Source organism: Zootermopsis nevadensis, unplaced genomic scaffold, assembly GCF_977971745.1.
Source record: "Zootermopsis nevadensis isolate Lab colony 2312 unplaced genomic scaffold, Znev_1.0 Znev_ptg000022l, whole genome shotgun sequence".
NCBI lineage: Eukaryota > Metazoa > Arthropoda > Insecta > Blattodea > Termopsidae > Zootermopsis > Zootermopsis nevadensis.
Window position 1 is genome coordinate 10,124,600 of NW_028259154.1, and position 15,541 is coordinate 10,140,140.

Here is a 15,541-nt window from a genome sequence, read left to right on the forward strand (position 1 = left end):
AACGAGGAGCTGCGTGAATTGTACGAGTCACCTAGCATAATCAGGATAGTGAAATCTACGAAGCTCCGATGGGCTGGATATGCAGCACGAATGGTGGAGGCAAGTGGTGAGTCCAGAGTTTTGGTGTGAAATCCTTCTGGAAAACGTTCACTGGGCAGACCAAGAAAGGATGGGAGGGTAATATCAAGGTGTATCTTAGGGAGGCAATTCTCAAGACTAAGAATGGGATCAGCCTGTCTCTTTGTACGGGCAACAACGAAGGCTTGTTCCTCGGTTGACCACGAGATTTGCTCTCTGCATATCTTTTGTTTCCCCTAGCAGTCTGCACCGGTGTTGGATGACGTAATGGAGAGATAAATTATATGTTTTATTTTGAGCAATGAATCAATCGTAACTGCAGACAGCTGACTGGCCGTCGAGATTTAAAATGTGAGGGAAGTTTTTATTATGACCTGACTGTCCTAATTGAAAGAAATCAAGAGTGCAGAACACTATCATAAATATAATTATGTTATTTTTATATTTTCATCAGGTTAGAGGACGACTTATTTATGATTTAAGGAGAACTGAAAAGTAAAATTCACAAATAAACAAAGTAATTATACACTGGGGCCAGCGGAAATGAAGACTGCGAATTTTTATTGTTAGTCATGGCGGTCGAATATAGACTGAAAATTAATCTCCTTAAGATTTATCTGGGACAATCGCTTATAACAGAGTATACGTTATGAAGATTCCTGTCTTCTGGGCTATTGCGCTGTGTAGTCTGGTCGATGTTAACCAACGTTTCAGAGGTCATGCTGCCGATGAATCATCGCCCTGATGACGGAGGCAGTATAACCTCTGAAACGTCGGTAAACATCTACCAGACTACACAGAGCAACAGCTCAGAAGACAGGAATCTTCATACTCAACGCTGTGAAAACCTCAAATCTTACAGACTATACGATAATCTGAATAGAAGTAGAATTTTCGCGAAAGGTCTACTGGAAAATTATGATAAACTATCCCAGCCAGTGGGAGCAACGTAAAGTAATCACAGGAATACTCTTTTCGTAATAGAAGACGAATCCTAAGCTCTGAATATCTTTATGACACGTTAAATACAATTCCATATGCAGTTATCAGGTAATGGATTCCAAAAAAATTATGAATTGCATAATTTTTCAAACAAATTAAACGCCTACAAAAAAACTTAACTTAAATCTGCAAAAGTGAAATGACGCGTGGAAATTACATCGGAAGGCTGAGAAAACGAACTAACTAACTAACTAGATGGCTTACCGAACCCGAAGGTTCATCACCGAATTAACCAAAGCCCTCCACCGGACCCTGTCCTGGGCCAACCAAATCCAGTTTCCTTCAACTCCAATCTCCCATAGATCCCGCCTGAGATTATCCTCCCATCTACGTCTAGGTCTCCCCAGCGGTCTCTTCCCTTCAGGTTTCCCAACCAGTACCCGGTGCACTCCTCTTGTCCCATCCATGCGCGCTACATGTCCCGCCCATCTCACTCTTCTCGACTTAATCACCCTGACAATACTGGGGGAGCAGTACAGATTTTTAAGCTCGTCATTGTGCAGTTTTCTCCACGCCCCATCGTCTTCCCTCTTAGGCCCAAATATCCTCCTCAACACCCGATTCTCAAACACCTGCAATCTGTGTTCCTCCCTCTGAGTGAGAGACCATGTTTCGCACCCATACAAAACAACAGGCAAGATTATTGTTTTGTATACTTTAATTTTCAGGTTCTTAGAAATCAGACGGGAAGACAAAATATTTTGGACTGAGAAGTAGCAAGCATTTCCGGAATTTAGTCTCCTCCTAACTTCCTCACAAGTATACTTTAATTTTCAGGTTCTTAGAAATCAGACGGGAAGACAAAATATTTTGGACTGAGAAGTAGCAAGCATTTCCGGAATTTAGTCTCCTCCTAACTTCCTCACAAGTATCATTTTGATTTGTTATTGTTGTTCCCAATTATTTGAACTTTATAACCCTTTCAAAGGATTTATTAGCCACCCTAAGATAATTTTGAACGCCTGTCTTCTGATGACGAGATACTAACATGTACTTAGTTTTTTCTGAATTTACTTCCAGCCCCACTTGTCTACCAGCCTCTAGTAAAACTTCTGCGTTCCTCTTTATTGTAGTTATATCGTCCCCCAATAAATTAATATCATCAGCATATGCCAATAGCTGATGTGTCCCATTCAATTGCAGACCCTCCTGCCTACCTTGGACCTTCCTGATGGCGGATTCTAGCGCAAAGTTAAAGAGCAAGGGAGACAAAGCATCTCCTTGTTTTAGACCGTTCTTGATGAGGAATGTCTCAGATACATATTTACCTACTCGAATTTTGCTACAGGTTTCATTTAAGCACATTTTTATTAGACCCACTAGCTTCTTTGGTATACCAAATTCAATAAGAATATTATATAGCACTTCTCTCTTCACAGAGTCATAGGCTTTTTTGAAATCTATAAATAACTGATGTACGGTCCCACCGAACTCCCATTTTTTCTCTAGTATCTGACGAATGCAAAAGATCTGATCAATCGTTGATCTGTTTCGTCTGAACCCACACTGATGATCCCCAATAATTTCGTTCGCATATGGGGTTAATCTTGCCAAAAGAATGTTGGATAGAATTTTGTATGAGGTTGATAGCAGCGATATTCCTCGGTAATTACCACACTCAGTCTTGTCCCCCTTCTTATGAATAGGAATAATTATGGATTCCTTCCATTGTTGTGGCATCTCTTCCTTATCCCAAATTAACTGAATAAGCTTATGGATCCTCATATGCAACCCTTTGCCACCTGCTTTAATTAATTCGGCCGGAATCTGATCAATTCCTGGAGATGTATAACTTTTCAACTTCCCAAAGGCTAGTTCAACTTCATCTAAGCTAGGTTCTGGCACCAACAGTTCAGCTGTATGCATTTTAATCTGTCTAATATCACCAGTATTATGAACATTTAAGAGCTCGCTAAAGAAATTTTTCCACCTATTCACAATTTTTATTGGATCTGCAAGCAAATTGCCACTATCATCCTTTACCAAATTAGTCTGGGGTTGATATCCTTTCTTAAAGTTATTAATGCCTCTGTACAGGTCTCTGATGTTTTTTTCCTTATTATTTGTCTCAAGTTCAGCAATTTTGCCCTTCAGGTATTCCCTTTTCTTAGTCCTAAAGGTTCTACTAGCCTCACGTCTCACGTTACATAGATTATCCGCATTTGTTTTGTTTGGGTTCTGCAACCATTGAAATTTTGTTTGCTTCCTTCGATCTATTAATTTTGAACATTCTTCATCAAACCACGGTTTATTTTGCTTTCTCCTGTAGTATCCTAGTTTCTCTTTTGCTGAAATTTTGATGCAGTTTCTGACATTTTCCCACTCCCTGTTGATGTCCACACTTTCATTATCCTCATTTGTCTCTAAAATTTGAAACCTATTCGAAATTTCAACTTGATATTGTTCCTTTGCCTCTCCCTCACTTAATTTTTTCAAATCAAATCTTTCTGTGTCAAAATTTTGTTTAGTTCGTCTACTTACTGAAAGCCGCTCCCTCACTTTTGCTACCACCAGATAATGATCAGTGTCGCAATCTGCTCCTCTGAATGATCTCACATCAATTACATTTGTCTGCCTTCTCTTATCTACTAAAACATGATCTATTTGATTGTGTGTTCTGCCATCTGGGGAAGTCCAACTGTATTTATGAACATCACGGTGTGGAAATTTTGTACTTTTTACAATTAAATCTTTTGACGTAGCGAAGGTTACTGCTCTAACACCGTTATCATTACTAAGTGCATGGAGACTCTCGCTGCCTATTGTGGGTTTGAAGATATCCTCCCTCCCAATTTTTGCATTGAAATCTCCTAGCAGAATTTTCATGTGATACTTGCCAAATGTATCAAATACTGATTCCAATTCTTCATAAGAGCTATCCTTGATATCATCGCTTTTGTCTTCAGTTGGGGCATGAACATTAAGGACAATGATGTCGCACCAACGTCCTTCCAAAATTACGTAAGACAACCTGTCACTAACAAATTCTACTCTCTGAGAAAACGAACGGTTTACAGAATTTAATTAGTTACTTGCCGACCACAATTTGGAAACTGAAAAAGAATGTATAAGTAGGCCTTGATGAATGAATTACGTTTTGAAGTGTTAGCAAACGTAGACGTCGAATGCGACGGTCAAATACGAAATTGTGACGCGGATCCTAAATTAGAGAAACGGCCGAAATTTGATACCAGAACACACAAAATGTTTATGACCTCTGCAGAGATTTACAAAATTTGACAACCAAAGGAAGAACTTAACAGGATTAAGGGAAGGTGAATGTACGATAATCAAGAATAATGGGAGAGAAATGATGCAGATGTGAATTTACCGACAAGAGCTCACTCACAGTTGGGCTGGTTTCTTGTAGTCTATTTCTAGGGGAGAGTTGGGGACATATAAATGTAAAAAATTGCAACTTGATGGTATTTGGGGAAACACAAGATATGCAGATGCAAATTGATCAACAAGCAGTGGATGATGTTCGGTCTTCTGGCCTGAAAAGAAATCTGAATTTCAAGTGTAACTTCGTCGGAGAATAAGCAGTGTTCAATGTTGAAGGTTTCGGAGAAGATCGAATTTGTCCCTGTCATCCTAATGAAGTGGCTGCTGAAACCTTCCCTGTCCCCTCCCTTCCTAGCCACGTGGTCGCTAGCCCGGGGTAAAGGCGTAATTTCGAAGTTGTTATGAAATATCCAAACCGTATTTAAGGTGACACAGAGCCAGGGAATAAGGCGCATTGTGGGAAATACACGACCCTCATACCAAGGATAATCCTGTGACCTGGCGCCTACTTCTCTCAGTAGCAGTAAAATAGGCCGTGGCTAGTGATTAAAAGAAGATTTAGCGAGATTGGTTATTAAATATTGAGTTGTCGTCGGCGTAGATGGAGAAATGTTAGCGAAAAAGGAACGAGTAAGCAATTTAGTCTTTCGATACTGTTGCTTGTTGCTAGGTAATGGGCCGAGTGGAGGAACATGGGAAGAGTAGTTCCAGCTCAGATATGGATACATAACACCGTGGAAGGCAGACTGCAATGCGACGTCTTGTCGTTTTTGAAAGGGGAAATTGCTGAAATTCAGGTGTTACAGATTATGTGGTGCTGTGACAGAACGGAATTTGAAAATCTAAGCCCAGCACTACTGTAATTTTTTCATGACGCTAGGCACTTGTGGAATGAATTTCTAATTCACTTTTAAAAGGGGTTAGAGATTCAAGTGTGAAGATTTGTATTAAGGGACGGAACCCCTCCGAAAAAAATGTTTTTCTAAGAGGCTAAATTTCGTTTCTTAACTAATTTTTTTAGCTCACAGTACGTAACGTTGAAAAAGTGGAAGAATTAAAAAGAATTGAATTTGGGGGTCAGAAATACTGTAATCATGGACGAACGAATTTGCCTAGATTAACGGGTAAACATGAAGAAACTGGCAGTGCCTCTCCTCTTAATTGAATAGGTCGTTGCTTCTCAGTTATTCTAGTCATGCCACCACCACCCACTGCCGTATTAAAAGGAGGCTTCCTAATTTTCCCAAAGACATTACCCTGAAGATAACAACGCAAGTGCTTGCCGAAACATCCAGAAACCAACATTTCATGACGCTGCTTATTCCAGTAAGCCGAAGTTACACATTGAAAAAGCCAGTTGCTGCTTACTGTAATGGAGAATCAGTGGCTGCGATGTTTCTGCAGGCTGTTTCATTCCAGTACAGGAAGCATTGACGATGATTCTTCTTCGCCGATCTGCTCTGGCTGCATCCACGCAGAAGGTTCGCCTTTGATGTTTCTTCACAGACGTATTTTCTTCTGTTGCCCTCCGCCGTCTTCAGGACTGAGGTCGTGCCTCCTCTTCTGTGGTTTCCTCGGGTCCACCTGATGCGTTGTTGTCTGCAGAACCCGATCTTCTGTGACCACCCCTCGTGCTGGTATCAGAATCCTCAGAATCGTCTCTGGGATGCTGGAAGGGTGATCGTTGTCACATGTAGAGTCTGCAAATGAAAAAATCATAATCGCATTTTATGTTCACGGGACAATCAAACTTACTCTTAATACATTAACGTGTGAAAATTTTTGTTTTATTCCACCTCATTATATTTTGTGTTGACAACTGGTTTAATATTCTTTGAAGACTGCGTCTAATATTTTAATGTTTTTACAATTAAAACTAAAGAACTTTTATCATAATTCAGGTTTCTCTTTCGTAATGTTAGTACCATTCAGTTTAATAATGTGTGTGAGGCAGTGGTGAATACTTTGACCAGGTGTGACGCTGGCGATGGAAGACAGCATCAGATATCTCATGCAGTGTTATAAACGCGTATAAACAAACCTTTACTCTGGAAAGGGATACTTATTCACGAGTATATAAGTTATATTTATTTAATATAATATAATACACAAATTCACGAAACTTAAATTTAATTACGTAACTCGAAACAATAAATTTTACAAGGTGATGAAGCAGTTATTTGAGTTTAATTTCGAGGTCAGAGGCTGAGAGATACAGAGAAAACACAAAGTGCGAAGTTGATATAGTGAACTTGCTCAGTGAGCAGTTGTCTTATGCAGTCGAAGCATTTTTGGGTGCAGGTACTCAGATCAGACATGCGTGTTCTGTACGACGGTATTGTAACATTCTACAGAAGTTCTGTATTAAAATCCTAATTTTCCTGCAGTTTTCTGTTGAATCTCCATACAAAATTTGTTTGAATTCTACTCAGAGCAAAACTTCAATGCGGGTGGCATTACAAACTAGAAGACCGACATCGACACGGACCGAGTTCCACTGTCTGGGCACATCTGATATTTTGCAAGTGTTGGGGAACTCGATGTAAGCAGGTCGCTTAGTTCTGAAATTAAATAAGATATCTCACCTGGTCCTTGATTGGTGGATGCAGGGAGGCAGTCAGGTGAGGAAGCCAATGGGGCACTCGACACCTGCGCTGTTGGATACTCAATCTGTTGACAGGAAAACAAGAATCAGTTGCTTGTAGTAGTTTGTTCAACATTCGCCCTTCTTAGTGATTCTTTGCAGCAAAACCCAAGTTCGAGGCAACTATTTTTGCAGTTAGAATTACGCACTCAACAGAACTGCCCCTTTGCACCATTTCAGACTCAATTAGACTTCGATGCCACCTGCTGTTAAGTCGCGCGACTAGAGACATTTTCAACCTTGAGGCCATTCCACCCTCGTCAGGATGAAAGATGATTTACCGACGAAGTCAGCAACCGAGAGTTGCTTCAGTGCGAACACTGGCCAAATACTTAACAACGACCACAAGCGAATTTCAAATAAGAAAATATAGCAGAAGACAAAAAAGGAACACGTGGGGCAAAACAGCTGTTTTATGGTCATTTTAGATCGATTTGTTTATTCTTGTTTACGACAATACGTAATATAACTTCGGGTAAGCTGCTCGACGTCTGATGAGTACAGCGCGCCGTGATTGGATAATGCTTTTTGGAGTAAGTTCCAGGTTGCCGGATACGACCGAGATGTGTCTGTGGTCTTAATTTATTAATCTAACATTTTTAATATTATTGCGACATTCAAGCGACACAGCAAAACAACTCTTTCTTGCAGAGCCTGAAAATGGTAAATATTGTCAGAGTCTACGACTGCTTATCTAATAATTGATTATTTTCTAGCATATGTTTGAAAGATGAGTAATAAAACATCATTTGTCATGTGAGACAAAAATAGAGAGGATTTTTACTTAACTTTGTAAATTGCAATGCGTAAATTGTACTGAGAAACTAATGTATGTTAAGTGTTAACACTTACTGTGGTTGCACGCTCCAGGGAGGTCTCGTCCAAGGATGGCGACAGAAATGAGAAGTTCTGCAATAGAAATTAGAAAAGTCACATTTAAGCAAAATTCTTTTGTGTTGGAACGTCTTCACTGCGGCGTTTGTAAGATCAGAAAAATGCGTATTTGGAAAGAAGTTGATAAAATCGTATCTTCACTGTAAAACAGAGAGTAAGCCCATGAAAATAAAAAATCTGTCTGTCAAACCAGATTTACGGTGCACAAATATCGGTCAAGGCCTAATCGCCAGAGTAAAATTATTACTGACTGTAACACTTCGAAGGGAACGTGACCCTCGGCTTCCAACACGTGTTCTAAAAGGGCCAGAAATTAGCATTGTTCTGATGCGACACGCAATAAAAGTAGGAAAATTACGTGTTCTCACCTTGAAAGGGTCGTCGCTCCTTGGACGCCAAGTGCCCGCTGACCGAGGGTCAGACGCCACACCGAACTGGTTTTCATCGACGCTGATGATATCGTCGAGATGTGGGAGGAAGGGTGGTGATATCTTCTTCGCTCTCAGTTCATCCCAGTCGATGGTCTGTAGACAAAACACAAGCATAACAGAGTGAAGAATTCTGGCGAAGCAGACAACAGAACACCTCAGTTTGTTATAATTGCAGGGATTACGAAATTAAGTCTTCTGCGTTGATGTAAATTGTTGAGACCTTTTTAAGTGTTTTGTAACGTCGCATTTACTGGGAGGAAAGTTTTAAGATGTCTAGTCGTGTCCTTAAGATTCGTACGTGAAAGAAATTTGAGATCAGGTTTCGTGAAACTTTTATATTACGGTTTGTTCTGGGATTACAATCAATTTTCTTTGGGTTGTCTGTCTCTTGGGGCCCTCAATATGTCACTGAGCTCGAAATATTTCGTACGTCGCAATTTGGATGCAAGGGGCCCTTGGAAATTTCCCTACGTTAAGGATTGCCTCCTGCTGGGAATGTAGACCGCACTTTTTATTTATTTACTGAAGTTTTGAAACAGTAGCAACTTCTACAAACATTGAAACTGCACTTTGCTTCCTTAGAAATACATTAGAGTCTGACCTTCAGTTATTCGACGTTCAATTTTTACGGGCGTGCGTCCATTTTGTCAACGGCCGACTCAGCGTGTTCTGGAATGAGTCACACTTCCTGATCGCATTTTGTGCACTCCGTCTCTGTAGAGTATTTTTTATTGCCTTCGAAAACACGAGCGGAGATCTACTTTAGTTTCTTAACTGAAGTTACCAATTTCTCATAACGAAGCGATTTCTGTCGTTAAATGTCGCGCGAAAAGGGAAAGTAGTTTATTTTTCCCGCGGAACAAATTTAAAGTCTTACAGAGACCAGACAAACGTGGGGCTATGCAACAAGTGGCAGAAGAACATGGCGTCAGGTGCCTTAACCTCGTCTCTTTCTATGGTCGTCTCAATTATCCGATCGTCCTTCGGGACTTAGCTTTCTTGCGTCCAGGAAGAAGACAGTTCAGAAGTGAAGCATTTCTGTACAATATTTTATGGTAACAGATTTGGGAAGACAACTTACGGCGTAGAAAGGATGGATCTTGATTTCCTCGGCGCCCCCCACTTCACCACCTAGGCGAAATTTCGGATCTCTAATGAGCAACATTCCGATGATACTCGACGCACGTGGTGGGAAGAAAGGCGGGAAGTCGGGCTCTTGAGTCAAAATTTTGCTGTAAAAGAGAATCGAATTAGTAAATCTGCCATTATGTTCCCTGATGGTATTTCATTGTTCCTGTAAATGACTTCATTAATCTAAGCCACCGAAATAGGTTTTGCAGGTTCATCTATAATAACATCTTGAGATGCTTATCTTTGTTTTCCGTTTCCTTCCCTGTCCCTCACATTTAATTCACTCCCTGTATAATCTTTTGTTTCGGGTATATTTCTGCCTGAATTTTGGTTTCCTCCATGAAGTTGATTCTCCGGGAATTTCACTGGCATTAAAACGGATAAAACTGGTTCTCTGTTAGGGTCAAACTAATCTGTGTAGGACTTTGTTGAAAAAACATTGCTCTTCGCAAATAAGGAGACTCACGTAAATAATGCCTGAATGTTCATTTCTTCGAACGGCCTGGAGTATGACAGCATCTCATATATCAGCACTCCCAGGCTCCACCAATCAGCTGCCTGCAACAGTTAAAATTAGGACAAGAGCTTTAATCAGCCACTCCCATTTCTTTGCACCCTCCAGAAACAGAAAAAATGGATTCTGCTTCCTGTAATGTACGCTCGGTAACTGATGCATATATTATGTAATCATAAGCAGCTGATATATGCATAGAAGAAAACACTTACCATGTCGTGTCCTTTCTTCTGGATTACTTCGGGGGCCATGTATTCTGGAGTACCGCAGCAGGAGTATGTTCTTTTATCCTGTTGATAAAAACAAGATTTTAAATAAGTTTCATGTGACAGGCAATGAGACACAGAAACAATTCCCTAACTGAGATACTAGAAAGAAAACTTTGAGGATTGCTAACATCCAAGGATGCACTTCAGACCCAGTTCTGTTTATCTTCTGACGTCATAACATGTTTCTCCAACGTAATGAGTTTTCCCGTCTTTTTCAAGGTCTTCCATGTTCTTACTTTCCAAAAACTTTCAACGTCAAATATATGTTTGCGTTGCTTCTCGCCCTACTTAACTGGCACAGTGTAATTCCGAAAATTTATCCCTTAGGAATACTCGGTGAGCTGGACGTTTCACGTTTTTTCTAGGGCCCAGCATTTCCTTGCTCGAAGTAAGACACGCATTTCACAGCCATACAAAACACCTGGTAAAACCGTGCATCTTGATGTTTAATGTTTTGCAAGTGGATAAGATACTTAATGGTGGAAGTATTTATGGAATTTTAAACAGCAAATTACAGACAACAGGCAATGCTGTAGGTAATAAATTCTGCGCTTGTTAGTTGACACCCTCAGAATCTGAGAAATTGTGATGTCCCTGTTAAATGTAAGTACAAGACAAATGCTCTCTGAATATGGGTGCCCACATTTCGGACATTTCAGATATTTATATTTTTATTGTTCTGAGTTCCCTCAAAGAGTTACTCCCTGATGGAGAGTGATCCCCTCATCCTCTACATTCCAGCCAACACAGGGAATTAAAGTGACTGAATATAGCAGTTGGCACTAAGCTTACCTCCTGATCAGACGGAAACTCCTTCGACAGACCGAAATCCGTCAGCATTACATGGCCCACGGCGTCCAGAAGGATGTTCTCCGGCTTCAGGTCCCGGTGAACTATTCCCATCTGAAAAAACAAATGAACACGTCTCAAGAGCATTGGGGAGAAGGAAACGCATTTTGCGTTTTCGATATGTACAATTTTTATGTATTCTTTACAGTTGATTATACGGCATTGGGATTCGTAGATCGATCATAATTACACGCCGTGCATTTTAATTAACTAATTCTCGTGTTTCAGCAGGTAACTATCGGAGAATCTCGCTTACGTAACTACAGAAAGAATAAGTATGAATGTTCTATTATACTGAATTGAGAGATATGAAAGTTGTAAAATGAACTTTTCTGGTTACGGAGAATTACTTGGCGGCTAAATAATCAGACATGACAGAACTAACCAAAGTCTTTGCTTACTAAACCGGGGAGCATTCTTCTGAAGAATCGAGCTAAAATTCAGGAATTACCATTTGTTGTGAATCAAGATATTTCTCACAGAAATTACAAAGGATTCGATGTACTGTGAAAAAATAAAGGGAATTTGAAGAGAACTCTATAGCCCTGAAATCAGTAAGCTAGTTACTTTTCGTGTGTTGTACCCCCGCCCTATTTATTATGCTGTTCAGTGGGAGTGCTGGTTGCCTACCTCGTGCAGGTGCTGGAGGGCCAGGATAACTTCGGCGGAGAAGAATCTTGTTTCAATCTCCGTAAGCCTACCTCGCTGTTCCAGCAGTTCGATGAAGTCTTTTCCTGCTACGTAATCTGCAACAATAAAGACGAGATCGCGTTGTTGTGAGGAGTCTTAGGCCACTGAATGCTGATGTATTGTGTGTTTCATCCGACAACTGTATAATTACAAATCCAAGCTCTGCAGAATACTAAAAAGTGAAATATTTTAAAGGAGAGCGAAGGATTATTCGACAAACGGGGTTCGTATGAGGACCCTACACATTTAGTTAAGGTGATGTTTCGTTTGATGTACTCACCCATTACGAGATGAAGGTGTTCTTTGGATTGAAAAGCGTAGTGCAGTTGCACGAAGAAAGGAGTGTCGCGCGTTTTTTCAAACACGCGACGCTCCGTCCACGCGTTTTCGATGTCTTTTCTCTTCAGTGATGTGCTCTTGATGTTCTTCATGGCGTAGATTTTACCGGCGTCGCTTCCATCCTTCTTCTTCGCCATGTAAACTTCGCCAAACCCTGTAACAGAATCTCAGTTACGTTTCATCTTGATATCTGTACAGGTACGGGCTGTCGTATCAGCAAAGTCTCCTTTCAAATAATTATGATACTCTACCCTTTTTTTTTTCCAATGCCAAAACTTCGCGATGAATATAAAATTCATAAATACGTGGTTCGTCTTCTCTTTAACAAGCTCTAAAGCTCTCTCCGATAGGTGAAGCCCTTGTGCTCAGGATATTACTAGATTATATTGTTTCCTGCGTGGTGACAGAAACAAGGTGAAATACCGTTTAGGTCTGTGAGTTTTCATGACTGCAACTTTTATCGTTAAAGTGCTTACGTGTCGAATCTCCATGGAGAGTGGACTTTGACCCATTCGCGAGCTGTCTGCATAATTTGATTAATTCTAACTTGTTTGAAACCCTGCGTTTCTAAATGTCTCCGCAAATAAATGCTATCATTTCGTAAATGATCCACCTTTTAACATTTTTTAGCATTCATAAATAGATGAATTTTGTTCGGCAGAATATGGCCTACACAATTCTTAAGATCCCTAATTCTGATTGCTTTAAAGTAAAAGGAAATGTACATTGTGCATAAGAACAACTACCTCTAATGTTTATCAATTCCGATGTTACGGTATTTCGATACAGTGTAAACCAGAACGCGAAATTAGAATGTCGTTAACATTACGAAGAGAAAATAGGCCACAGACACGGCTTTGTTGTTATTTCACTGCCGATTAAGTTGTATTCGACTTGATCATGGGCTAAGAAGGACGCTCTAAAATGCTGATATTCTTCTCTGCCTACTTAATAGATGCATTAGAGAAAAAGTCTCTAAAAGCATCCGTGGTGATAGGCAGTGTCAATGTGGTTCCATGCATTTTTTGCTGGGGAAAATAATTTGCCGATCTTGATCTACGCTCCCGTACTCAATCATGAATCATTCATAACGTAATGCAGCGGATATGAAAGAAAATATCAGGGTAACGATTAAGCCCTGGTAACACTTCGCCGTTGTCAATCTGCTATTCTGAAAAGTCAATCACGAACGTGGTGAGCCACCGGGGAAAGATCGATAATGTTGGCAAAGCATTTCGATTGCCTTAGTTCAGGGATGACAAAATCTGTACCTTTTATAATTTTCAAACATTTATTAAAATTATTTAAATAAGAAAATATATCCTATAATTCTGTTGCAAGAATTTTACGGGAACATCAATGAAGATTTGACTTGAGTTTATGAATTTTGTAGTTAGATGCCAGTTGTTTGTACACAATAACACTTGAAACTGTGTAATAGCTCTGAATTTCCTGCAGTAATTCGAGTTCTACATTCAACTGAGTGACTGTTCCAGAAAGGGTTGAGCTGCAGTTTTCTTGCTTACAAAAACGCTACTGATGCTGTCCTACTTCTGCTTCCATTTTCCCCATTGCTTCGTAAGTACTCAGAAATCAGGTTCGTGTTTTGTAAGCAGAGAAATGCACGGGTAATCGGCCGACTGTTAACAGGAAGTTGTACTTACCTCCTTTTCCTAGAAGTCTGATGATCTCGAAATCTTCTTTGATGACATGTCGAGGTCCTGTAACAAATATCATAATTAGTGGCATGTGCTAATATACAATACAAATGTAAAGTTGTCCTGCCGCACGCCATGTAGGCGCTTGGGTGGGGTGAGACGAGGTAGAGCTCCTACGTTTTCTTAACCTCGGCACCAGATGGGGGTGAGTGCTCAGTAACCCGGTATCTATTGGAGAGGAGGCTGGGTGGTAAGTGGGCCAAAGAGCCGGTCTGGACGCAGGGGCTAGAGGAAAAATCCTCTGCCCCTGTCAGGGATCGAATCCCGGTTGTCCAGTCACTGTCCTGACTGAGCTAGCTCAGTTCCCGTCTTTAATCTACAGGCTTAATTAAAATAATTTATTGTTTTTGTACTCTACAATCCTGCGCCACGGGGTTAGTCTTACGAAGATACCAAGGCGGTTTCGCCTTGCCCTCTTTATCCACCAGACTGGAAGAGAAAGGACGCGGATAAACATCCATGCCTCAAGTGGGACTCGAACCCTCGGTCGCAGCAACGAGAACCATGCCTCAGACCGCGTGGCTACTGAGCCTGGAATTTACATTTTAAATCACGCAATTCGCCTATTGAAAACAGTGTTTATTATAATCAAGGGGAAGAGTACCCCTCAGATAGTTCTGTGTCCTTCCCGACCTCTCAATTTCCTAACCCCACTCTTATGCAGTATGTAAAATATTTGCCATACGTAGGCGTTATTATATAGTTTAATTATGTTATTATATTTGTAAATTTGCAGGACAGCTGTGTTTATTTATATTTTTAGTCGCTTAAAGTGCATTGTCATTTGAGTGATAAATACGGAAGTCACTCTTCAAGAGCTTCGTGCAACCTGAAATGAGAGACTAAAATCTGTTCTTTTAAGTCTGGAACTTGCAGTGAAATAATTATAATATTTTAAGATGGCTGTTTTCTGGGTTGTAGCGGCGTGTAATCTGATAGAAGTTTACCGACGTTTCAGAGGTCTTTACTGCCGCCATGATCAGGGCGATGGGGGCAGCAAGGACCTCTGAAACGTCGCTAAACATCTACCAGATTATACGGCGCTACAACCCAGAAGACAGTTTTCTTCAGAATCAGCACTGCGAAAACTTCAAATCCTACAAATGATAATATTAATTTCTGCAGATAATTATTCATAAACAGCCCATTTGAACTTTGCTACTCCGACACATGCAGACTAGTTTGTCAGCTGGATGGAAATTGTTATGTTTGTAACTCGCGGCTGTGAACTCAAGGAATGCTTAACAATGGCCGTTTGTATTTTGTCTTCCGCTTAAAGTGGATAGTGACACTTGCAATCTGACAGGTGATCTGCTTTAAATGACGAGAAATACAAACTCCCAAAAATGACAATTTTAGACGCCATTCCGATGAGATGCCAGGTATATGGGCAGGCCAGTGAAATACGCGTATATTTAACAAAGTTACAAGGCAACAATTGAAAAATAATAATAAGGACAAAACTGTGATCGCAGTAGAGTAATATGTCAAAGTCTATACCAAACATCACGTCTTTACAGTCTGTTGTTTAAAGGCAATGCTGAGTCATTCCTTGTAAAACAGAATTAAAACGAAATGTTTAAGGACACAGACCATTTTCAACTGCACATTGTTGTATAAATCTCTGTCAGAAACTCAATTGCATCGCAATATGTTTTATTCTAATTCCGATTGTTGATTCTATCTGCTTCGGTATG

General features: G+C 40.3%; 3 protein-coding genes across 9 annotated transcripts in view; 1 reads left to right on the forward strand and 2 right to left on the reverse strand.

Annotated features, from left to right (window-relative positions):
• SPR (G protein-coupled sex peptide receptor) overlaps nt 1-15,541 on the forward strand; it is a 619,021-nt gene that overhangs the window by 183,356 nt on the left and 420,124 nt on the right. The window lies entirely within an intron of this gene.
• On the reverse strand, nt 8,068-9,519 carry LOC147873003 (serine/threonine-protein kinase N1-like). Its single transcript, XM_087354010.1, has 2 exons — nt 9,416-9,519; nt 8,068-8,427 (listed from the first exon to the last, which is right to left on the reverse strand). The coding sequence occupies exons 1-2, from the start codon at nt 9,497-9,499 to the stop codon at nt 8,119-8,121; spliced, it is 393 nt and encodes a 130-aa protein (XP_087210136.1). The 5' UTR covers nt 9,500-9,519; the 3' UTR covers nt 8,068-8,118.
• LOC147873004 (ribosomal protein S6 kinase alpha-5-like) lies at nt 9,521-12,263 on the reverse strand (the record flags this gene model as incomplete). Its single annotated transcript, XM_087354000.1, has 6 exons — nt 12,068-12,263; nt 11,728-11,843; nt 11,041-11,151; nt 10,192-10,269; nt 9,932-10,023; nt 9,521-9,566 (listed from the first exon to the last, which is right to left on the reverse strand). Coding segments are annotated over exons 1-6 (639 nt in total), but the record flags the coding sequence as incomplete, so codon positions are not given.

Bases quoted from the DNA above. Each gene is read 5' to 3' on its own strand.
- LOC147873003 (XM_087354010.1), bottom strand. From the start codon at position 9,499: ATGTTGCTCATTAGAGATCCGAAATTTCGCCTAGGTGGTGAAGTGGGG. The intron at 8,428-9,415 runs GTAAGTTGTCTT...TTTTGTCTACAG, and splicing joins AGATCCATCCTTTCTACGCC to ACCATCGACTGGGATGAACT.